This window comes from Chionomys nivalis, chromosome 20 (assembly GCF_950005125.1).
Source record: "Chionomys nivalis chromosome 20, mChiNiv1.1, whole genome shotgun sequence".
Classification (NCBI taxonomy): Eukaryota; Metazoa; Chordata; class Mammalia; order Rodentia; family Cricetidae; genus Chionomys; species Chionomys nivalis.
Window position 1 is genome coordinate 14,022,563 of NC_080105.1, and position 19,724 is coordinate 14,042,286.

The 19,724-nt window shown below is 41.5% G+C and overlaps 1 protein-coding gene across 1 annotated transcript; it reads right to left on the reverse strand.

Moving 5' to 3' along the window:
- Positions 1 to 296: 296 nt before the first annotated feature.
- Npy1r (neuropeptide Y receptor Y1) lies at positions 297 to 9,318 on the reverse strand. Its single transcript, XM_057752630.1, has 3 exons — positions 9,028 to 9,318; positions 2,092 to 2,932; positions 297 to 1,983 (listed from the first exon to the last, which is right to left on the reverse strand). The coding sequence occupies exons 2-3, from the start codon at positions 2,785 to 2,787 to the stop codon at positions 1,531 to 1,533; spliced, it is 1,149 nt and encodes a 382-aa protein (XP_057608613.1). The 5' UTR covers positions 2,788 to 2,932; positions 9,028 to 9,318; the 3' UTR covers positions 297 to 1,530.
- Positions 9,319 to 19,724: the final 10,406 nt, after the last annotated feature.

Consider the following 19,724-nt stretch of genomic DNA (forward strand, 5'->3'; position numbering starts at 1 on the left):
TGAGCTATCTCGTCAGCCACTGAAATATATTTAAAATAACATCCTAATTACTTGTCACTGTGTTAAATGTACCATGGGCCATCATTATTATGTAGTCTTTGCCTTTAGGAATCTTTCAAATCCAGAAAAGTAAAGCAAGTTAGCCCTCAGTGATTACAGAATAGACAGTCCCATCATCAAATGGATACTGGGTATGGTGGAGATACTGTATCATGGAAAAGAAGCAATGAATAGGAAGATAGGGTGTCTCAAGAGAAACATAAGACAGACTCCTCTGAAAAAGCCCAAATGATTTTAATACAGAAAGTGTTTGCCCTTCTAACATCACACACACTCAACATTTTCTATAATACATGGAAACCGTTCTTCAAAATATCTTTTCTGAGGCTAAATCATGATTACAAGGCATGTGAAAGTAAATGTGTTAGTATGCCTCAGTACTCTACAGTATAATAGTACATGATTATAAAACTTCACATGTCACACAGTTTATACAAGCTAGGACAGGCGGGCTGTGTGAAAGTTAGGTATGGATACCTGCTAGCTGAGGTGAACATTCTTTTAACATTGTCCACGCATCCTGTGCCATGAAGGATAAACGGTGCAGGTGAAATACTGATTACTATGTAGGCACTGTTGCATGGAAATTGCATCTTATGTTTCTATGCAGTGTGAGCTGGAAACGCACTTAGAGTCACATGTTTGTGCCAGAGATCTTGACAGTGCTGCACGCTCTTAAACAAGGCAAAACCTCTCCACTATCAAGTCCTGTGGATACAATTTAACTATCTGCTGCTAGACTAATTTGCTTATTAAACTAATTACCCTGAAATGCTTTGGTTGTCAGAAATCAGGCAACTGCTTTGCCACTTCATTCATATGGGTTGCCTAATTCCCAGTGATAGTCACAGCTGAGCACGTGTTCTTTACATCTTACGTGATGCTCAATTAGGAGTGACAAATCCAGTCCTCTCGAGAAAGAGAGAGCGATGGCATCAGACTTTCTTTTGGTTCTGGCACACTCTGAAAGGTGACTATTGTATACTGTCACCCTCCTAACGGGCTGAAATGATGCCAGCATGGAACAAAGGTAGCCCAGTTTCCCGGAAATATCATCTAATCTTGAAAGTCCTAAATCTTGAGCACATCAGGTGGCTACAGCTTTTGAAGTGAGCTCATGATAATATTTCTGAGAAATTTACTCCAATAAATACAATATAGGAATCTTTATATCATATGCATAATTTCACATACATGCTCACAGAGAGACAGACAGACGCAAATACAACACACAGCACACACCAAAGAAGTCTAGTCAAAACTGTTGCCAGAAGATTACAAAGTCCATTTATGTTGATCCCAAGTAATCATGGCAACCATAATAAAAAGCAGTCAAATGCAACACAGAATGTCCTGGACTTTCCAAAGCCATTTTGCCCCATTCCCTGGGAGCACAGGTAATGAAAGCTTGCGGCAGGTTGTGCTTGCTTTTCCACCGATGTAGTCTGGGACCATATGTTCCGAGCAGCTTCAGATTTTTTCATTGTCATCCATATTGATTTTTTTAAATGCAACTGGGCTTGCCTGCTTCAAAGAAGTCTTAGACACATCTGTATGCATGGTAGACATGGCTATGGTCTCGTAGTCATCATCTCGAGACCGGAAATCGCAGAAGTTGAAGAAGAACTGCAGGTCCCTCTGGAAATTTTTGTTCAGGAATCCATAAAAGATAGGGTTGACACAGGTGGAGATCATGGCTGTGAGGTGGCAGAGCAGGAAGAGAAGATTGTGGTTGCAGGTAGCAATGATCTGGTGGTTCCAGTCGAACACAGTGTTGAAGATGGTCAGGGGCAGCCAGCAGACCGCGAAGGCAACCACGATGGAAAGCAGCATGACGTTGATGCGTTTGGTCTCGCTGGACCTGTACTTGCTGTCCCTCATCTTGTCCATCATGTTGTTCCTCCTTTTCAAGCGAATATAAATCTATGGAGGAAGACAGGGTGAGTCAGGCAGAGCATCCACCTCAAGGGAAAGTCTACACAGAGAAGGGAAGAAAGGAAACAATGGGGGAGGGGAGGATGGCTTTCTTACCTTGAAGTAGCATATAAATATGAAGCAGAGCGGGCCAAAATACTGCAGCACCAGAAGGAGGGTCGTGTAAGACAGCCTGTGAGAGTCTGATGGGAACTTGTCAAAGCACACATACTTGTCCTTGAAGGCAGCGAGTGTTACATTTTGGAAGGGCTCATCGGTCAGAACTTGATAGATCAGAAAGGGCAGAGAAGAAGCCACGGCGAGGACCCAAATGACAGCAATGCCTATGTAAGCATGTCTGTTGCTTGGTCTCCACCCTCTTGGGTTGATGATCAACTGATGCCGCTCCACAGCGATGAGAACCAAGGAGAAAATGGACACCGTGATGGAGACACACTGGACAAAAGGATTCAGTTTGCACATGGCCTCCCCGAAGACCCAGTGGTCCATCAGCGTGTATACAAAAGTGAAGGGGAGACACATGATGACCACCAGCAAGTCTGAGAAGGAAAGGTTCACAATCAGGATGTTGGTGACATTTCTCATCTCCGTCTGTTTCAGGATGATTATGATCAATGCCAAGTTCCCAGAGACCCCAAGGATAATCACAGCTCCATAAGCCAGAGCTAAAGTGAATATCACAGCCAAGGGCAGGTGGCAGTCATCGTCTTCAAAAGCCAGGAGTGGAGAATTCTCTGAGCTGTTGTAGTGAAAAGAGCCGTTTTCTACTTGGGAGAACAGCGTTGAATTCATTGTTCAGGTTTTGCTGCTGTTGATTAGACAAATGGATTGTATGTCAAATCTTTGTAGGTCAAATCTTCAGGTTATTCTTATTCTATACATTGGAATCTATTCACCAAAATGCTTCTCAACTCTTCACTCCCTTGAACTGAGTACTCTGTCAACCAAATCAAGGCCAGTTGTTATTAAGGACAGTCAAAATGAATTCTGTCTCACAGAATTCTAAAATTAAGGCACAAAAGTAAATAAAAATTATAATCCTTTATAAAATTATAATCTTTTATAAAATTATAATCTTTTAAAAATTCTCACAAGCAGTGCCAATATTTTTTTTTAAGACAGGGTTTCTCAGTGTAACAGTACTGGTTGTTCTGGAACTCACTCTGTAGACCAGGCTGGCTTTGAACTCATAGAGATCTGCCTGCCTCTGCCTACAGGGTGCTGGTATGAAAGGTGCACTTAAGTGTACTGCATACACTCAAAATATTTAAAGTTCAACTATAATGTTTTTGAGACAGGGTCTCTCTCATGTAGCCCAGGCTCGCCTTCAACTCACTTTCTAGTCGAGGATGATCTTAGACTTCTGATCTTTCTGTCCCCACCTTCTGAGTGATGGGATTACAGGCACGTTTGATATTATGGAAGAGTTGAAGACTGAACCCAGGGATTCAAGGATAATAGGCAAGCACTCTACCAACTTAGTTACATCCCCCAGCTCCCCAGAAATGCTATCCACTGGACTTGCTTACATGATGACTTTGTGGGGTCTACACATCAATAACGTGTTTGTAAACATCCCGCCTCCTAAGTGTTAGACAAATGGTGCCAACAACAGATTCTCAGGCATCGTAGAAATGGAAATGTACAGGAAACAACATGATGCACAGACGGAAACCTCTAAAACGCCAAACCGAGCCGAAGAAGGTGTAATGGAAACGTGAGTGCAGATATCAGGCTGCGGTAACAGCTAACCATACACGGCACTGCTTTGAAAGACAGGTTAACAAAAGTCTTCACAAGGAGATGATCTGCACAGTGGAGCTCCAAGAAACGTGGTCATATGAAGGACGACTTTTGCAAAACCGTATAATGTTTAATGCAGAAAATTCTTCAGACTATAGAGTTGTCTTCTCATGTTTTAATGGGTTATCTATAGAGTATGTGCAAGCAAGTTTAGCTGTATGTCTAATGAAATCATAAGTAGGACCAAAAGATGTACATTATTTAAGGAAAAAAAAAGATTTCTCCATGAGGAACAAAAGCTGAATCAAATGGAAGAAATTGTTTGCCAAAGAAGCAAGAGTTTTGTACATGAAAGGGCTGACTGCCTCATAAGGGTCTACCTGAAGGTTTTCCATTGTGTGGGAGATTGTAACTTTAAGACGCTATGATTTTGATTATCATGTGAGAAGATTTTAAAGGATTTCTAACACCATATTTAAAGAAATATCACTATGTGAGTGTCCAGAGCAGGGGTGTGATTTTCATTGTAATCTTAACTTTTCACGCCACTGTGTAGTATAAACATACTTGTCTTACTGAGAAATTATAGCGACCTCACAGAGACCAGAAGCTCCTACAGAGAGAGAAAAGAGAAAGCTCTGATCACCTCTCCCCTTGCTAAGGAAATGCACGGAAAGGATCTCTGGTGCTAATTACCTAGCTATTGTGCCCCTGTTAAGAGGCTCCATTCTCTGTCTGCCTCTCTTAGAACAATGCCTAAGATTGTGTGGATTTACTTCTATTGAAAGGAAAATGAGGAATTTAGTGTGCAGAAATGCACTTACTTTTTAAGTGACAACTCTCATAAACCTTTCTTTAGGCAATGCTGCTTTCTAGAACATGAGTTCTTTTCTATTGTGAAATCACAATTTAACTGGATGAGACTGGGGGATAAAGCTAAGGGTTGCCATCATAAAATCAGACTACAGCATTAAAGCGTGGGGATGGAATGACTCTGTGCTGGCTAGTTTTATATCAACTTGACACGAGCTAGAGTCATGGGCATGGATGGAACTGCCCTGGAGAAAATGCCTCGCTAAGATTGGGCTGTAGGCAAGTCTGTAGAGCATTTTCTTATTTAGTGATTGATGTGAGAGGGCCCAGTCCATTGTGAGTGACGCCATTCATAAGCTAGTGGTCCTGGGTTCTATAAAAGGGCAGGCTGAGCAAGCCACAGGGAGCAAGCTAGTAAGCTGTACCCCTCTATGGCCTCTGCATCATCTCCTGCCTCCAGGTCCCTGCCCTCCTTGAGTTCCCATCTTAATGTCCTTCTTAAATCATTCTTAATGAAGAATGATTTGGAAGCTTAAGTCATATAAATCCTTTCCTCCACAACTTGCTTTGATGTTTCATCAGAGCAATAAAAATCCTAACTAGAACAGACTTCGGGTGTGGACATTATTAGTCTCTAACTCCCTCTCTTATGCTCCTATCTGAAATGACTTCTGGGATAATGCATTGTATTCCCCTCAGGAAATCTAAAGCCCAGAGAGTGTTATTAATTTATGTCATGTAGGGTGGGAAAGAAAGCCTTGAAGGAGTGGGTAATGACTTTACAGTTTGGAAAGCTCCAACTTTCTTAAATAAGTCAGGCAAACAACGCCATATGTCCTCTTGAGGCTACTAGTTGAAGACAGCTTGGCATTATTTAAAATAGCAATAGCAGAGTAGCAAAGTGTATTCTTGTTGCCTGTGGCTTCTCTTGGGGTCCTACCACTGAGCTCCACCAAGTCGATGTGGATTCTTGTGTGAGGTAGAGGAAACATGGACCATTGCCATGCCTCACCTCAGAACTTCAAGATGCTCTAGGCTCTGGCTTCCACTCTTACATAGCTCCGGTGTGACTGTTCTGTCCGAAGAAAACTGATCTATCCCAGCCTACAACTATACTTCTGAATCTTCACCCCTGCCATTCTTTCAGGGGGTGTTATATCTCAACAGCAACTCACATTCCCCCTTCATTCAAACCAATTTTATTCGCTAGTCTTATCAGCCTCCGTTGATTCCAATATGTCTTAAGGTTGGTACTATCAAAACTTCATCCAACAAGTATTTGCTTGACACCTGTTTCTTATTAGGCATACTTTTGGTGGAGGCAGCAGTGACCCTTTTCTTTGAGTTTCTAGCCTTATGGGCAAAGAAGGGCAAAGCAAAATAAATTAATCAAAAGGCCTAGTGTAATAGCTGAAAGGGGTCTGGGATTGATGGGGATTGCAACTTAATCCTGGCTGATGAGCAAAGGCACCTGGGTACCCAGGAAGACAGCAAAGACTGAGGAGTGCTGAACTAGGAAGCCATGTGGGCATCTCAGGGCTGGCATCCTTGGTGGGAAAAACAAATATAAAATTTCTAAAACTGAAACACACCTGCTGTGCCAAGAAGAGGATGAAAAATGAAGGTGGACCAGAAGGAGCTCACTGGGAAGGTTAAATGAGATGAGGCTGCCAGAGGGGTTCATGGGGTAGGTAGTCTTTACCTTTTACTGTCAGACAAGAGGAACCTTTGGTAAAACACATCAAGGCATGTGACTTTGCTTTAGGAGCCAGTATGAGGATTCAATTGTTCATTTACTGCCAAGCCTAATGACTTGCATTTGCTCTCCACTCCCCATGTGTTGCAAGGAGAGACCTGCCTCCTGCAAGTGGTCATCTAATGGCACACACAACATAGCATGTAGCCCACCCCCATCACTAAATAAGTAAATGCAAAAGTAAAAAAAAAAATCATTAGTCTACCTGCTGCTTGTACCACATTTAAGAAATGACAGAGAAGAAAGGTTAACTTTTGCAATGATCCAGGGAGAGGGACGTGGGGCATAGGGCAACATGTTCCCACTGGAGAGGAAGAAAAGAAAAATTTCATATGATACCTATTTGAACAACTATAGGAATTCACAAAACTGATATGTCATTTCCACTCAATAGGCTGTAAAGACAGATCTCTTACAAATGAGTTGAAGTAAACACACTGCAACTCTATTCTGATACCTGTGTGATTTCATCTGATAGACTGGTCCTATGGGAATAGTTTCCCACCAAGTAGAAGCTAACTTCTCTACACAGACAATGAATAGTTCGCTTCTTTTGTTAAGTATGGGAGCAGTACTCATTCCAGTTGTGGGAAACAGTTTTGTGGCAGATACAAGGTATATTTTGTGCACCTTGGTATAATTCTGAGAAAGAATAACAGTCGGGGAACTGCCATTGCTGAGATCACTTTTATTTACTCTTCCAGGGTGTGTCTTACAACTCTATGCACTGGAGGAATTAAAGGCTGTGTCTCAGTACAGATGCCGTGTATGTTCAGAGACATTACATGCAGTTGGCAAATTAATCCCCTCTCCCATTCTTCCAGGACAGTTCTTTTTCCTTCTTTCTTGTAGGAATGCTGGCCTTTCCTTCCTTGCTGTTTACAGAGCTGTTTCTACCACGAAAGACAGCTCTTCGGGCTAATCTACTGTGCTTTTTTCTTCAAATTCCCTCACTTGTTTTTTGGGGAAAAAAGATCAGCCTTGCTATACACAGTTGAAGTTACTGCTAGCTTATCTAAATGACTTACATAATTCCCTGCTCCTTCCGGGGAATGGGGGAAGGGCTTGTTCACCAGACAGCTGCCTTAAAACAATTACATGGAATCACTAGTAAATGGGAGCCAGAAAGAGCAGCCAGTCTTTGGGATGGGTAAGGAATTGGACTTTCTGCAGAAGAAGCCTCTTTCCCCGGCCCCCCTCTCTGCCCCGTGTGTGTGTGTGTGTGTGTGTGTGTGTGTGTGTGTTGCTTCACTCCGGAGCACACCCAGCACTGACAGCTAAAGCTACTACTGTCAGTCAGCACTGACAGAGGAGCCCCAACCTCCTCCTGCTGTGTCACCTGTAGGTATGCTTCTTGGAAGACCCAGCTGGGCCTAGTAAATGACAGAACACTCCAATAAAAAAGGAAAAAAGGAAGGGGGGGAGGGAGAGAGGGAGAATGGGAAGGAGAGAGGGAGGGAGGGAGGGAGGGAGGGAGGGAGGGAAGAAGGGAGGGAGGAAGGGAAGAAAGAAAAACAGTGGAAGTTGGAGACACACCTTGTCTCCACTCCCTCTCCCCACCCTCTAGGTTTTCATGCTCAAGAAGTTACCAGAGGGAAATCAGGTAGATTTAGTCAAAACTCCTGTTTCACCACTCTTTTCTGTATTGTACAACTGTATGAGTCTTCCTGATTGCCTTCCTTCCTAATCTCCCCTTATACACACACACACACAGAGAGAGAGAGAGAGAGAGAGAGAGAGAGAGAGAGAGAGAGAGAGAGAGAGAGAGAGAGAGAGAAGAGAGAGAGAGAAAAGAAGGGCAGACAAGAGAGGAGAGACTGACAGAAGAGAGAGAGAGAGAGAGAGAGAGAGAGAGAGAGAGAGAGAGAGAGAGAGAGAGAGAGAGAGAGATCTATCAGGGTACTTCTACCCAAACAAGTGACTATCAGAGCAGAAAATATGAGGTCAGTCTGTCTCTCTCATTTGTCCAACGTGGGTCTTTCAAACGTTAGCATCTCTTCAATCTACCTGGGGAGCAGCAGGATATCCTGCTAAACCATCTGTTTCTAGTTCATCCTAACCTGTACCCAGCATGATTACCTTCCTAAAAGGAGTTGGGTGGTTAAAACTCCGAAATAGAAAGACAAGGTTCAAGTCTTGCAAGGGGAACAACAGCCTGAACGGGCCGGGCACAGGAGATTGGGGCAGGGGCACTCCCACTCCGGGGTCTAGTGCCCGGGGCAGCCCACCTTTCCCCACGTGGTGGAAAGGACAAATGCTCCGGGATTCAGAAGGCTGGCACCCCCACCCCTGCCCAGTGCATCCCATCAGGTTACCTAGGAAAACTCCTGGATCTCCATCAGGGCAGAGGCTCCAAGCTGCTACAGAAAAATGAGGAAGACTACTCGGGTGCAGGGAAGACCAACCCGGGCGATTCCCCGGCGTTCTAAGGGAATGGGCCGGGGAAGGGGGGCAGCCCCCAACCGCAGGACACCTGGATGCGCGAACTCTAGAAGTGGTACCCTCTCCCTTTGAGGTCTCACATCCATAATGTCCCAGACCTGTCCCACAATCTAGAACATCCTGCCACCTGCTCCCACTGGAAGCCGAAGCGAAAGACTGACTCCACGACCCGCTCAATTCTCAGAACCCGGGCAGACACCAGTATTCTTCCTCTTATACCTCACCCCGTAAATAAGAGATTTCTCAAAAGTCCCTTAAAACACCGACTTGAAACTTACCTTGTGGAGAATCCGTCTGTTCGTCCGTGTAGAAGCGGGAAGTGTCACTGGAGAGAGGAGAGCTCCGTTGGTATTTCTCCTGCTCAAATCGTAAAGATTGAGGAAGCTAGGAAGAGACGCCCCCTTCAAGCCGAACTCCACCTCATCCTGGATCATGTGATGGCACCCCACGAGGATCACCCAAGGTTTTCCCTACTGCCTCCTCCCAACACCGCACCTCGGATGCACACCTCGGAGGTGCGTTGCCTAGGAGTTCTGGAAAGAAAAGCAGTTAAACATAAGCCACGCTGCCAGACCGTATGCACCGAGCTCTCACCCCTCTAGTCCTTGACTCGAGGAAGGCGCTTTCACAAGCCTGTTTAAAAAGTCAGTGCCACCGCGATTTCCTTTGTCTGCAGGTCAGTGCCATCTTGTGGCGAAGTCCTTCTCTCAGAGTCCAAGCTTACGCCCGAGTGAGGCTAGAGGAAGAGGTCATTTACGGGAAGGGAGAAAGATGCACTTCACCACAAAGCCTGGGCTAATGGGTTTGCGGGGCTTTGTGACACTCAAATTCTCTACACCAGTACCTAGAAGTTATTTTCTCTAGTCTGAGAGAACGAAAAGAAGACCTTGAAAAGGCAAAAGCAGCGGATCTACGTTTGATAGTCTTTTTTTCTCCCTCACTAAGAACATGCAATTGAGTCAGTTTTGTTCCTCATGACTAGTTGCCTTTTTAGGGAAGGGGGGAACGGAGCCCGGGACTGGATGAAGCCAGCATTTTCCTGATGGTCAGAAGAGTCAATGTAAGTTCCCTGGTGATTTATCTGATAAGGAACATTGTGGGTGTGCTTGGAGGACATGGTGATTGGTGGTTCAGGATAATTGCTTTACACACAGATCTCATATTTTTCACTTTGAAAAATCAAGGCTGAGTAATGAACGCACAAACTCATAGACACGAATGCATGATTTATCTAGAACGTATTTCAATTCAAACTATTAAAAAGTAAAGTCTTCCCAGTTAATAGGGGTTGTGTATAATGTAGCTATTTCATTCCGAAATAACCACGATTGTTTGGCATTAAAATAAAACAACAACACAATAAAATCCCATAACATGAAATCACATGAAACTTAACCTGTTAAAAAATGATTTCCTTTTTTTTGAGGGTTATCTTGAATAGAGATTATTTAATTATTAATATGAATATGTTTGTTCGTACACAATTTCTGGGGATTTTGTGGAGAAATTATCTAACATATTTTTCACTGGATGTATTTTTATGTGGCTGGAGGAGGGTTATTGTCAGATTATTTTAAAGGTACAATGTTTGTAGAACAGTAGGCACGCATGTACATTAAACTACTCCAGTGATTTAACAGTGAAATTTCACACAAGTGGTCACACCAAGGATGGAAGTAGGAACAACTGAGAAATTACAATTCCTTTGAAGTACAGGACTATCCCACTGATGCTGTGTTTCTCCCCATCCTCCTGCCTGCTCTGTTTCTGTAAGTCACACTGTTCTTAGGAGTTTTCCTACAGTTTTTATCATCACTCCAGCTAGACTTATACTGCCATGAGAGCAACACGTGGGATGGCTCTGTTCTTTACCAAGAATGTGTTTTCATGGGATATCATTTATGCTAGGAACTGTTTCGGCTTTGAGACTATAATTTGGATTTGGGCACTTATGTGTTTTCCAAGAATATTAATGAAGTGTCCTTAAAAGGTCTGTATTGATATGGCCATTGCAGTTTATTGTTTTATTACCTCAGCTTCTATGAAGAGTCCCCATAAAAGACACACATAAAACTGAGTTCCTGAGACAGTGACCTCACAAAGAAACCTTTGAAAGATTACTGGGCTCAAGAGATTTTTTTTTTTTACGACAAATTTTGTGGTACAAAGTTTGGATATGCTCATCAGCCTGTTTACGTAACTTTAGAAACACCCTTCATTGAAGATCATCTCCAATTCACAAGCCAGAGAGATTGCCAGCCTCCTTTAATGTAAATTTATGGGAGAATTACAATAGGCAAAAACAATTTAAATTTCTCTGAAGAGATGTGCTAAATTTTAAGATGGTTTCTTCTTCTTTTCTATTTTGAGACAGGGTCTGGGTAGCCCAAAGTGATTTCAGACTCAATATGTAGCCAAGGACATTCTTGAATTTCTGACCCCCCTGCCTCTGCATCTTGAGCACTGTTATTACAAGTCTATGCTATCTCATACCTGGTGCATGTGGCCCTGGACTTGAAGCCAAGGCTCTGCACATGCTAGAGAATAACTACCAACACAGCCACTTCTCCAGCCCTCTTTTCCTATTCCCAAACCAACAATCAGTTGTCTCCTTTCCTAATTGGAATTGATAGATAAAAACACCATCTTTGCCAGGGAGAGATAATTCTGTTTATTTCCTTCTGAAATTTTGCAATAGACTCATATAATACTCTTGGCTAAGATAATGACCTATTAATATTCTCTTGGCCAACAGTTTCTCTCTGTCATATAAACTGGAAGATAAACTTTACTCATCAAATCTAAGTAAACATTAGTTTTTATCACTTAGAAAACACAACATTTTAATAGCCTAGCCCAGTTTTAAAATTCCATGATACAGGACTGGGCTGTGGCTCAGTGGTAAGCTTACCTAGTATATGCAATCCTTAGCTCTGCAAATACATAATAATAATCACACTTCTGGATGCAGGGGAATACCACTGTCATCCAAATGTTCAGGAGAAGTCCTGAAAATGGTGCAAGGTCCTGACAAGGGTGACTTTTCCACATTGGTCATTCAGACAAATCTTGACAGGAACTAATACTCTATGTGAAAATAAGGCACAGATGGATGATATTGATGAGAAATTCTGTGCATTGGGATAGAACTTCCAATGAAATGAGCGGGTGAATCAGTTCATATTGTATGAATTGATTGTATCTGAAGTTTTCCTTTCTGGTATCCACGGAGTACATAGATCTAAACTATGGGGCCCGAGAATGCAAGGTGCAGTGTAACATGAGGGGCCTGCTTGGTGGGGTTTCTGTCCTGCCTGGTACCCCACAGCTGGCAAGTCCCAGAGAAAATCACAAAAGATCTCCGTAAGTTATAAAACTGATTGGTCCATTAGCTTAGGCTTCTTATTAGCTCTTATCACTTATATTAAACCCATTATTCTGATCTATGTTAGCCATGTGGCTCAGCACCTTTTTCAGTGGGGCAGGATGGTCACATGCTACTTCTTTGGTGGTCTGGGGAGGACTCAGGGGAATGGGCTTCCTCCTTCCCAGAATTCTGTTCTCATCACCCCACCTCTACTTCTTGTCTGGTTGACCTGCCTATACTTCCTGCCTGGTCAATCAGCATTTATTCAAAACATGATTGACAGAATACAGACAATTCTCCCGCACCAGTGCAATGTTATGCTGTTAAATAGTATTGTAGCTAGGAAAATATAGGGGAAAGCACCTGCAACAGAGTTTTAAATGAAACTTAAGAGTATTAAGATTGAGCCAGGCATTGTGTCAAGTGCTTTCATTCCCAACACTAAGCAGTAAGAGTCAGTTAGATCTGGGAGTTCGAGGTCATCCTGGTCTACAGAGAGAGTTCAAGAACAGCTGGGTCTACACAGAAAAACCCTGTCTTAAAGAGGGGAAAATTAGGATTTTTAGGAGTTGAAAAATTTCGGAAAAGTATTAGAATTTTTTAGTTCACATAGTAGATGCAATTAAATAGACAGTTTGACTAAACTCATTAGTAAGGTCAAATAGGTCATAACATCATTTTATTTATTTATTTTTTTTGAGAAAATTGACTAGCAGAAGCTGCAATTAACTTGAGCTTAGATAAAAACATGAAAATTCATGTACTAAGGCAAGCGACTAAGACTCTCTTCTATGAAGATGGTATCTGTTGTAATTCCGTCTCTGTCGCTGTGATAAACAGGCAACTTAGGGGAAGGAAGTTAAACTTCTTAGCATAGCATTGGGGGAAGGAAGGGGAGGCACTGGAGCTGGAACTTGAAGCAGAAACCATGGAGGGAGCTGCTTCCTAGCTAGATTGACTACTTTATGCTGGCTTTTCTAAAGAGTTCAGGACCAGGTCCCCAGGGAATGGTGTTGCCCACACGAGGCTGGGCTCTCCTGCATCAGTTGACAAGACAATGCCGTGCAGGTATGACCACAGGTCAACTTGACCTGATCTTTCCCTCCCCTGTGAAACTCCCTTCTCTGATGATTCTAGTCTGCGTCAAGCTGAAAATTAAAGCTAACATGTCTATATTAGTAGTGTTGCTCATAGCTCACAAAAGTCACTTACAGGAGAAAAGGTTCATTGTGGATCATAGTTCAGAGAATTACAGTCCTTCAGAGCAAAGAAAGGGCAATGGCAGAGCTCTGAAGGCTGGGTCTTATTCCCTTTTCCGGTCTGGAATCCCAGACCCATCAGAATGGGCTTTTCTTACTCGGTGAATTCTCTCTGGAAATACCCTCACAGGCACACTCAAGGGTGTGCCTCGCTAGCGGTGCTTCTTGATTCTATTAAGTTGACAATAGGAATTAACCATCACAATGTTAAAAATCAATTTGGTAATTTGCTCTTGATCTGAAAGAGGATGCTCTTTATTAAAGTTCTCAAAAACTTATTCAGGGAGCAACTTAGAGAATAATTTTCCATCTTGTCAGAAGCTTTTAGTAGATCCAAGATAGCATCAACTCAAATAAATATATAATTGCTTTAAACATAGTCTAAATAAGATAATTTTAGCTATTTGTAGCCTACCTACTTCCATGCCCTAGATTAAATATCCTGAATAATAAAGTACACCTAAACACTGATGCCCTTCTAACCTCTCTGAGAACCAGGCCACCCTGCTGTGAGGCAAGGCCACCTACTCATGCAGCAATTCTCTATCTCTCCTTCTCCAAGAGTCCTTTTGTCCTCTCTTCCTTCTGAGTGGAAGTTCAGATGTCTCTACAAGGTCTCTTGCGGAGACCTGCATCCCTCCCAAGAACTACCTAGATAAAGCTTATACCTTCCTTAGACCTGTTTCCTCCTTGATTGACTCTGAAATCGCACTACATGTTCCATTTCAGTTTCAATACACGGTCATTCTCTTCGCCATCACTTATGTCCTTGTGTGCTCAAGCCTCCAAATCTCTATCCAGTTTCCTGGATCATTATCAGAACCCAAGCACTATCCTCACACACTCTCAAATCCAATTGATTCCAGATTCTTATATTGTTTTTTTCCTTGAAATCTCTCCCTTAGTTTTTTTTTTTTCCTGGCCTCCATGGCTGTGTATCACTCTGCTAGAGAGTTCTGGCTCCATTCCCTCCCAAGGTGTTCAGTAGCATCTCTCCAACTTAAATTTCCAATTGCTCTCCATCTAGATATTTCAAGAAAAGTACAAAGAGCCTTTTCAGCCGTATTCATTTTCGTGATATGCACCCACACACAGAGACTGGAGTCATCTTGAGCCGTTCATACTTTTCTGGACGGGACGCTCTCCACCTCACAGTATTGGCCCACATCTTACTCGCCCACCCTCTCTGTCTTTATAATCCCTGAACTTCAGTTGAAGCTCCAACTCATCCCTGCTTAACCTCTTCTCAAAGCTGACTTTGCGTTCATAGTTACATTGTTAGAGCACACTAGGGTTTCTTCCAGCGCAGGACTTACATTGTTTGCCAGTAATTGTCTGCATGGATCTACAAGTACACTGTGATGTCTCTGAGATAGTCATTTTTGTCCCTGTCTCTTTGAGCTTAGCGTGTAGATTAATACCTGACAGGTACCCCAATATAGAAAGTGCGTTGATTCTGTTTTTCCCAATATGTATAAGCTTGAATAACGGATGCCTTTGAAAATGCTTACAATGTCTTCTGGGTAAAATGTCTCACAGTTTTTTTTTTTTTTCTGCTCACTGTATGACCTACTTTAAAAATCTGAACACTAAGAAGAACTGTGAGTAAGAATGCAGTGTGGTAGCCTACGTTTTGGATGAGTACGTGATTCAACCATCCTAACTTTTACTTCCAGGCTAACACTTTGAGCGCTTCTCCAAACATTCTTTTTAAAGAGAATTCAAAACAAACCAACACACAAAATGAAACAAAACCCCACATAGTTACCCTTTCATTCCACTTAAATATAGTAACACCATATTTAGACTTCAAACTAGATTTAAAATAGTAACCATTGAAAATTTAGGTAGCAAATGGAAAAACTTATGTAGGAAGAGTCTGTTTTAGAGGATGCTAACTGAGAGTAGGAGGCTTGCAAAGGGAAGAACGGTAGTCTGGATATGGAGTCACGTGATACAATATTATGTCTCCTAAGGAATCTCTGCACCATATATAGATATACATTACCACAAAATTTTTAAATAATATAATAATACAAAAGATGATTTGTTGACATGTAAGACACCCATACTTTCTTGAGAAAAAGAATGAAATATACCTGGAAATTTTCAGCAACAGAAAGGATAGGAGATTTTATAAATATTGTATCCTGTACCTTTCTGTCTTTACTTTATTTTTTCTAAAACATGGGGGAAAGTGTATTCATGCAGTATGAAGCTACCAAGGGACAGCATGTATTTCTAAACATGTCTATAATGTTTGCTTGTTAATGGGGTGAAGTCATTAACTATTCAGTGCTTACAGGGGGCTCCAGAACTGTAAGTTGAAACACTTTTCCTTTTCAGACAAGAAAATAAACACTAAATGGTCAAGCTGCTTGTCTGAAGTCACACAATTAACTTGCTATAAAACATGGCTACAAGTCAGGTATTCTAAGTGTCTATCTGCAAATACATATGGTGTATGATTATATAGCTATACATATGTATGTGTATCACATATATGTATATGAATTTTTAAATGTGGAAAATTAACTTGTAAAGATCAATTGTAAAATCTCTCTGGAAGTCGTCAAAGATATGTATTTAATAGTTTTAATAAGTTGCTTAAGAACAGTACTTAGTAGGTGTCAATTAAATATTGTGGGAGCCTTTTTAGGCACTCGAGATTGTCACTGAGTTGTTTGACAAAAATGACTGTGCAGAAATTATTGTAGGCTAATATTTTAAAAACATTTTCATAAACATAATTGCGTTGTTTCACAATAGTACGCTACTGTTTCATTTTAAACCCTAGATGCTAATTACATGCCAACTATTACTGTTCCACAGATGCCAATGCAGAGAAAAGCATTGTCAAAAGTTTCCCAACCCTTCCCATGTCTTTTAAGTATCCAGGACTTAAATGTACCACAATTTACCATAGAAATACTTAATCAATATAGTGACATTTTAGAGGAAACTCTACTCATCAAGTAAAATGGTGTTTTCCCAGTTACTTACTCCACAACTCCTGAAGCTAATGTATCAGAACCACGCCTCATCTAAGAACATGTCAAAGCATTCTAGAAGTCATGCTCCACAAATGGAAGCTATTATTAAGCTGGATTGACAACCTAACCTCAGAGAAGCCACAGACCCGCAGACATGTTCCTCAGCACAATGGTACCCTTAGCACACTTGTTCCCTAATTTGCTTTAGGACTCCCCAGTGATCCACGCCTCTCGCCCTTTCAGATCAGCATTCCTTTAGAGCTGAGAGTGAATCCTGGGGAACTGGGAATTAGCCAGTTTCATCTTGTAACATGCATAAAATCCAACTTAATTTCCCAGGTGAGCATTTTATAATAATGCCTACAGTAGAGGTGGTCATTACTGTTTCTGTCCCCAGAAGCTGTGCTTCCTCTGCTGGAAATGGAATCCATGCAATAGAAACAAATTTGCTCTATTATGTATTACAAATGTAATGATGATTAGTCTCCAGTTCTTTTGGGGACTGGAGGTAAGAGCCCACCTACATTTATGGTGGCCTTTTTATACAGCACATGTCTGAAATTTTCAATTCTATACAGTCTTCCAAACGAGGAATTGTTGATAATTTGCTCCTTTCATATATCCTTAATATTTTATACCAAAAGGTGTTTTATATAATGTGTTATTGGCTCTCTCTCTCTCTCCCTCCTTCCCTCCCTCTCTCTCTCTCTTTCTCTCTCTCTCTCTCTCTCTCTCTCTCTCTCTGTTGTGTAAGGTGTTTTCATGTGCCTGTTTGCTTGTACACGTATGTTTACAGGCCAGAGGTTGACTTCAGGTGTCTTCCTCTGTCGCTGTTCACCTTAGTCTTTGAGACAGGGTCTGTCATTGAACCTGGAGTCCACTATTTCAGCTATGCTGACTGGCCAGTGAGCCCTCAGGATCCTTGTCTTATTATGTGTGCATATGGCATGCTCAGCTTTAATATGCCTACTGAGGATCCAACCTTGGGTTATCATGTTTGAGCAGCAAGCATGTTACCACTGACCCTTTTTTCTTATTAGGCTTGCACGTTTATGGACATCCTGGGAAGAAAAGCAGGTAAGTTCAGAGTCATCTAAATGCCACATGAGTCTTAATTTTCGATATGCTAATAATATTATCAAAAAGAAAAACAAATGTATGAAAAAGGAAAAAATTTTGTATTTATTATATTATCATGGGATAGTCATTATATTCCCATGTGAATATAAATATTATTGAACGGGATAATAGATAATGTACTGTGAACTTATTCACACTAATAATAATAGTGAGTAATAGAGTGAATACTTATGAGCTATTATTTATGGATAATTTACATTGGTATAGTTTTTTGTATATCGATACAAGTTCAAATTATATTTGTTATTTCTGTTTACAATGTTTGTACATCTATGCCAAGTTATTTGTCAGATTGTATACATGCATGTTTCTACCTTTGTTTAAGACATTTTCTATATAGATACAACTTTTAGAATGTATTTTCATATTGCATTATGTTTTATTCTTACCTCTGATCAAAATACTTATACACTGTTTACATTTTGAGGTCATTGTCCTCATTTGCTACACATTTGTTTACAGATTATTTAATATTCTGATATGAAGTCTTAGTCCTTAAGTTACATAGGTATTGAATATTATAGGTCAATAGTTGTTCATGTTTGTTTAACATATAGTCAGATTATTTAGGTTCTTTAGAGATTGTACTCTGCCTAAATAGGTAATCTTCAACCACTTCAAGGATCTGTAGAACATGGCATTTAAATCACTTAGGGTTCTGTTGACATGAGACATGATGGCTCCTGACAGTACCAATCTATTCCCAAGAGAGTGTTGAACACCAAAGACACTCCACTTGGAGTTTCTTTTCTTCTTGGCACAATTGGCCTCTGGGCAAGGAACTGCCCATTTCTCAACCACTGGACTGAATAAGCAGGACACAAGGAAAAGGACTGCCAAACCTTGCCAAGACAAGGCAAGATGGTTCTGAAAATCTTTTCTGCCTCTGAAAATGGTCTGTCAGTTATACCAGGCCTTAGCCAAAGTTGGTGGCTTCAACATTGCAAATGAGACTTTGGGTGATTGCTCAGGTAGCCAAATTGTCTCCGTTATATACTGCTTGTTTTGGAAGCTGCTTGATTACACTTCCTGCCTACTCAACTCATATTATTTTCTCTCTCAGGTCTTCGATAGGGTTGAAGATTAGCTAGTCTTAGTTAGCTTCCTCTTATGATTTAGCCAAGTCAATTTCCAATACAAGACTTAGGTTCTTTAGAATACAATGTTTATTAAAACATTTATTATATGTTCCTTGCTTATTATTGTTTATGTTGGTTGTAATTTTATACTTGATATCTGTTCCTATTTTATATAGTTTTGTATTGGGTTTGGATAGCTCTTATTTAGACAAAAGGGGGAGGTGATGGGGAATCTTTGTCAACCAATTATCTTCAAGAGGTGGGATCAAGTTAGGGTGTAGTTTTCTGGGACCAGGAGAAAAAACGTGTGGCCCAGATGCGCTTTCTCTGTGTGGTTCCCTCGCAGCATAGCTGAGCTTGGACTTCTCGTTCCTGTTTTGTGAGTTTGCTCCTAATAATAAATAAAATGTAATGGTTTTATCTTTTAGCTGGCCTGCTTATTTCTCGAACTGAGATAATTCAACACAGGAGCATGTAACACAACCTGCCTTTTTGGAAGACATCCATCAAGGATGCCACTAAGAAGCTGTTTGAAAACCACTGCTGGAGGGTGTGTGTGTGGCTGTGCAAGGGAAGGGGGAATAGGTCTATCTGCCAACACATAGTACGTAACTACATACTAGCTGGTGTTAAGACAGCCTAGGACCAAGTCCTTGTTTGCTAAGCCCTTGTTTCTAAAAGGACATTCTTCATAGCATCTTTCCTCAGTGCAGGACCACAGGACCTTGCTCAGGTACCTGCTGTGTTCAGCTAATGGGATGAATATAGTGTTTTTGAACTGGAGCTCAGAAGAATCAGTTCATATTCTTTTGAAGTTCTTGGATCACTTGGGCTTATGGAATGGCATGCGCCACAGTTCCCTGAAGTACTGAATGTTAGATCAGCAGAAACAGGCCAAGGTCTCCTGATCTCCGAGGGAACAGCTAGCATTTGCAGCCCCATGGGTTAGACAATGTGCTGCATTATTCCCAAGGGATAAAAGTCACCTTCAGTTGACAGAATGCCTTCAGTCCTAGAGTCCTGCCTGTAGCAGGCAATGCCACAGATTGTCATCATGGTAGAAAGGGAAATACACTGTTAGGACAGGCTACATCCTAAGACACAGCTCTACCGTGCTGCCGTCACAGAGAAAGAAGC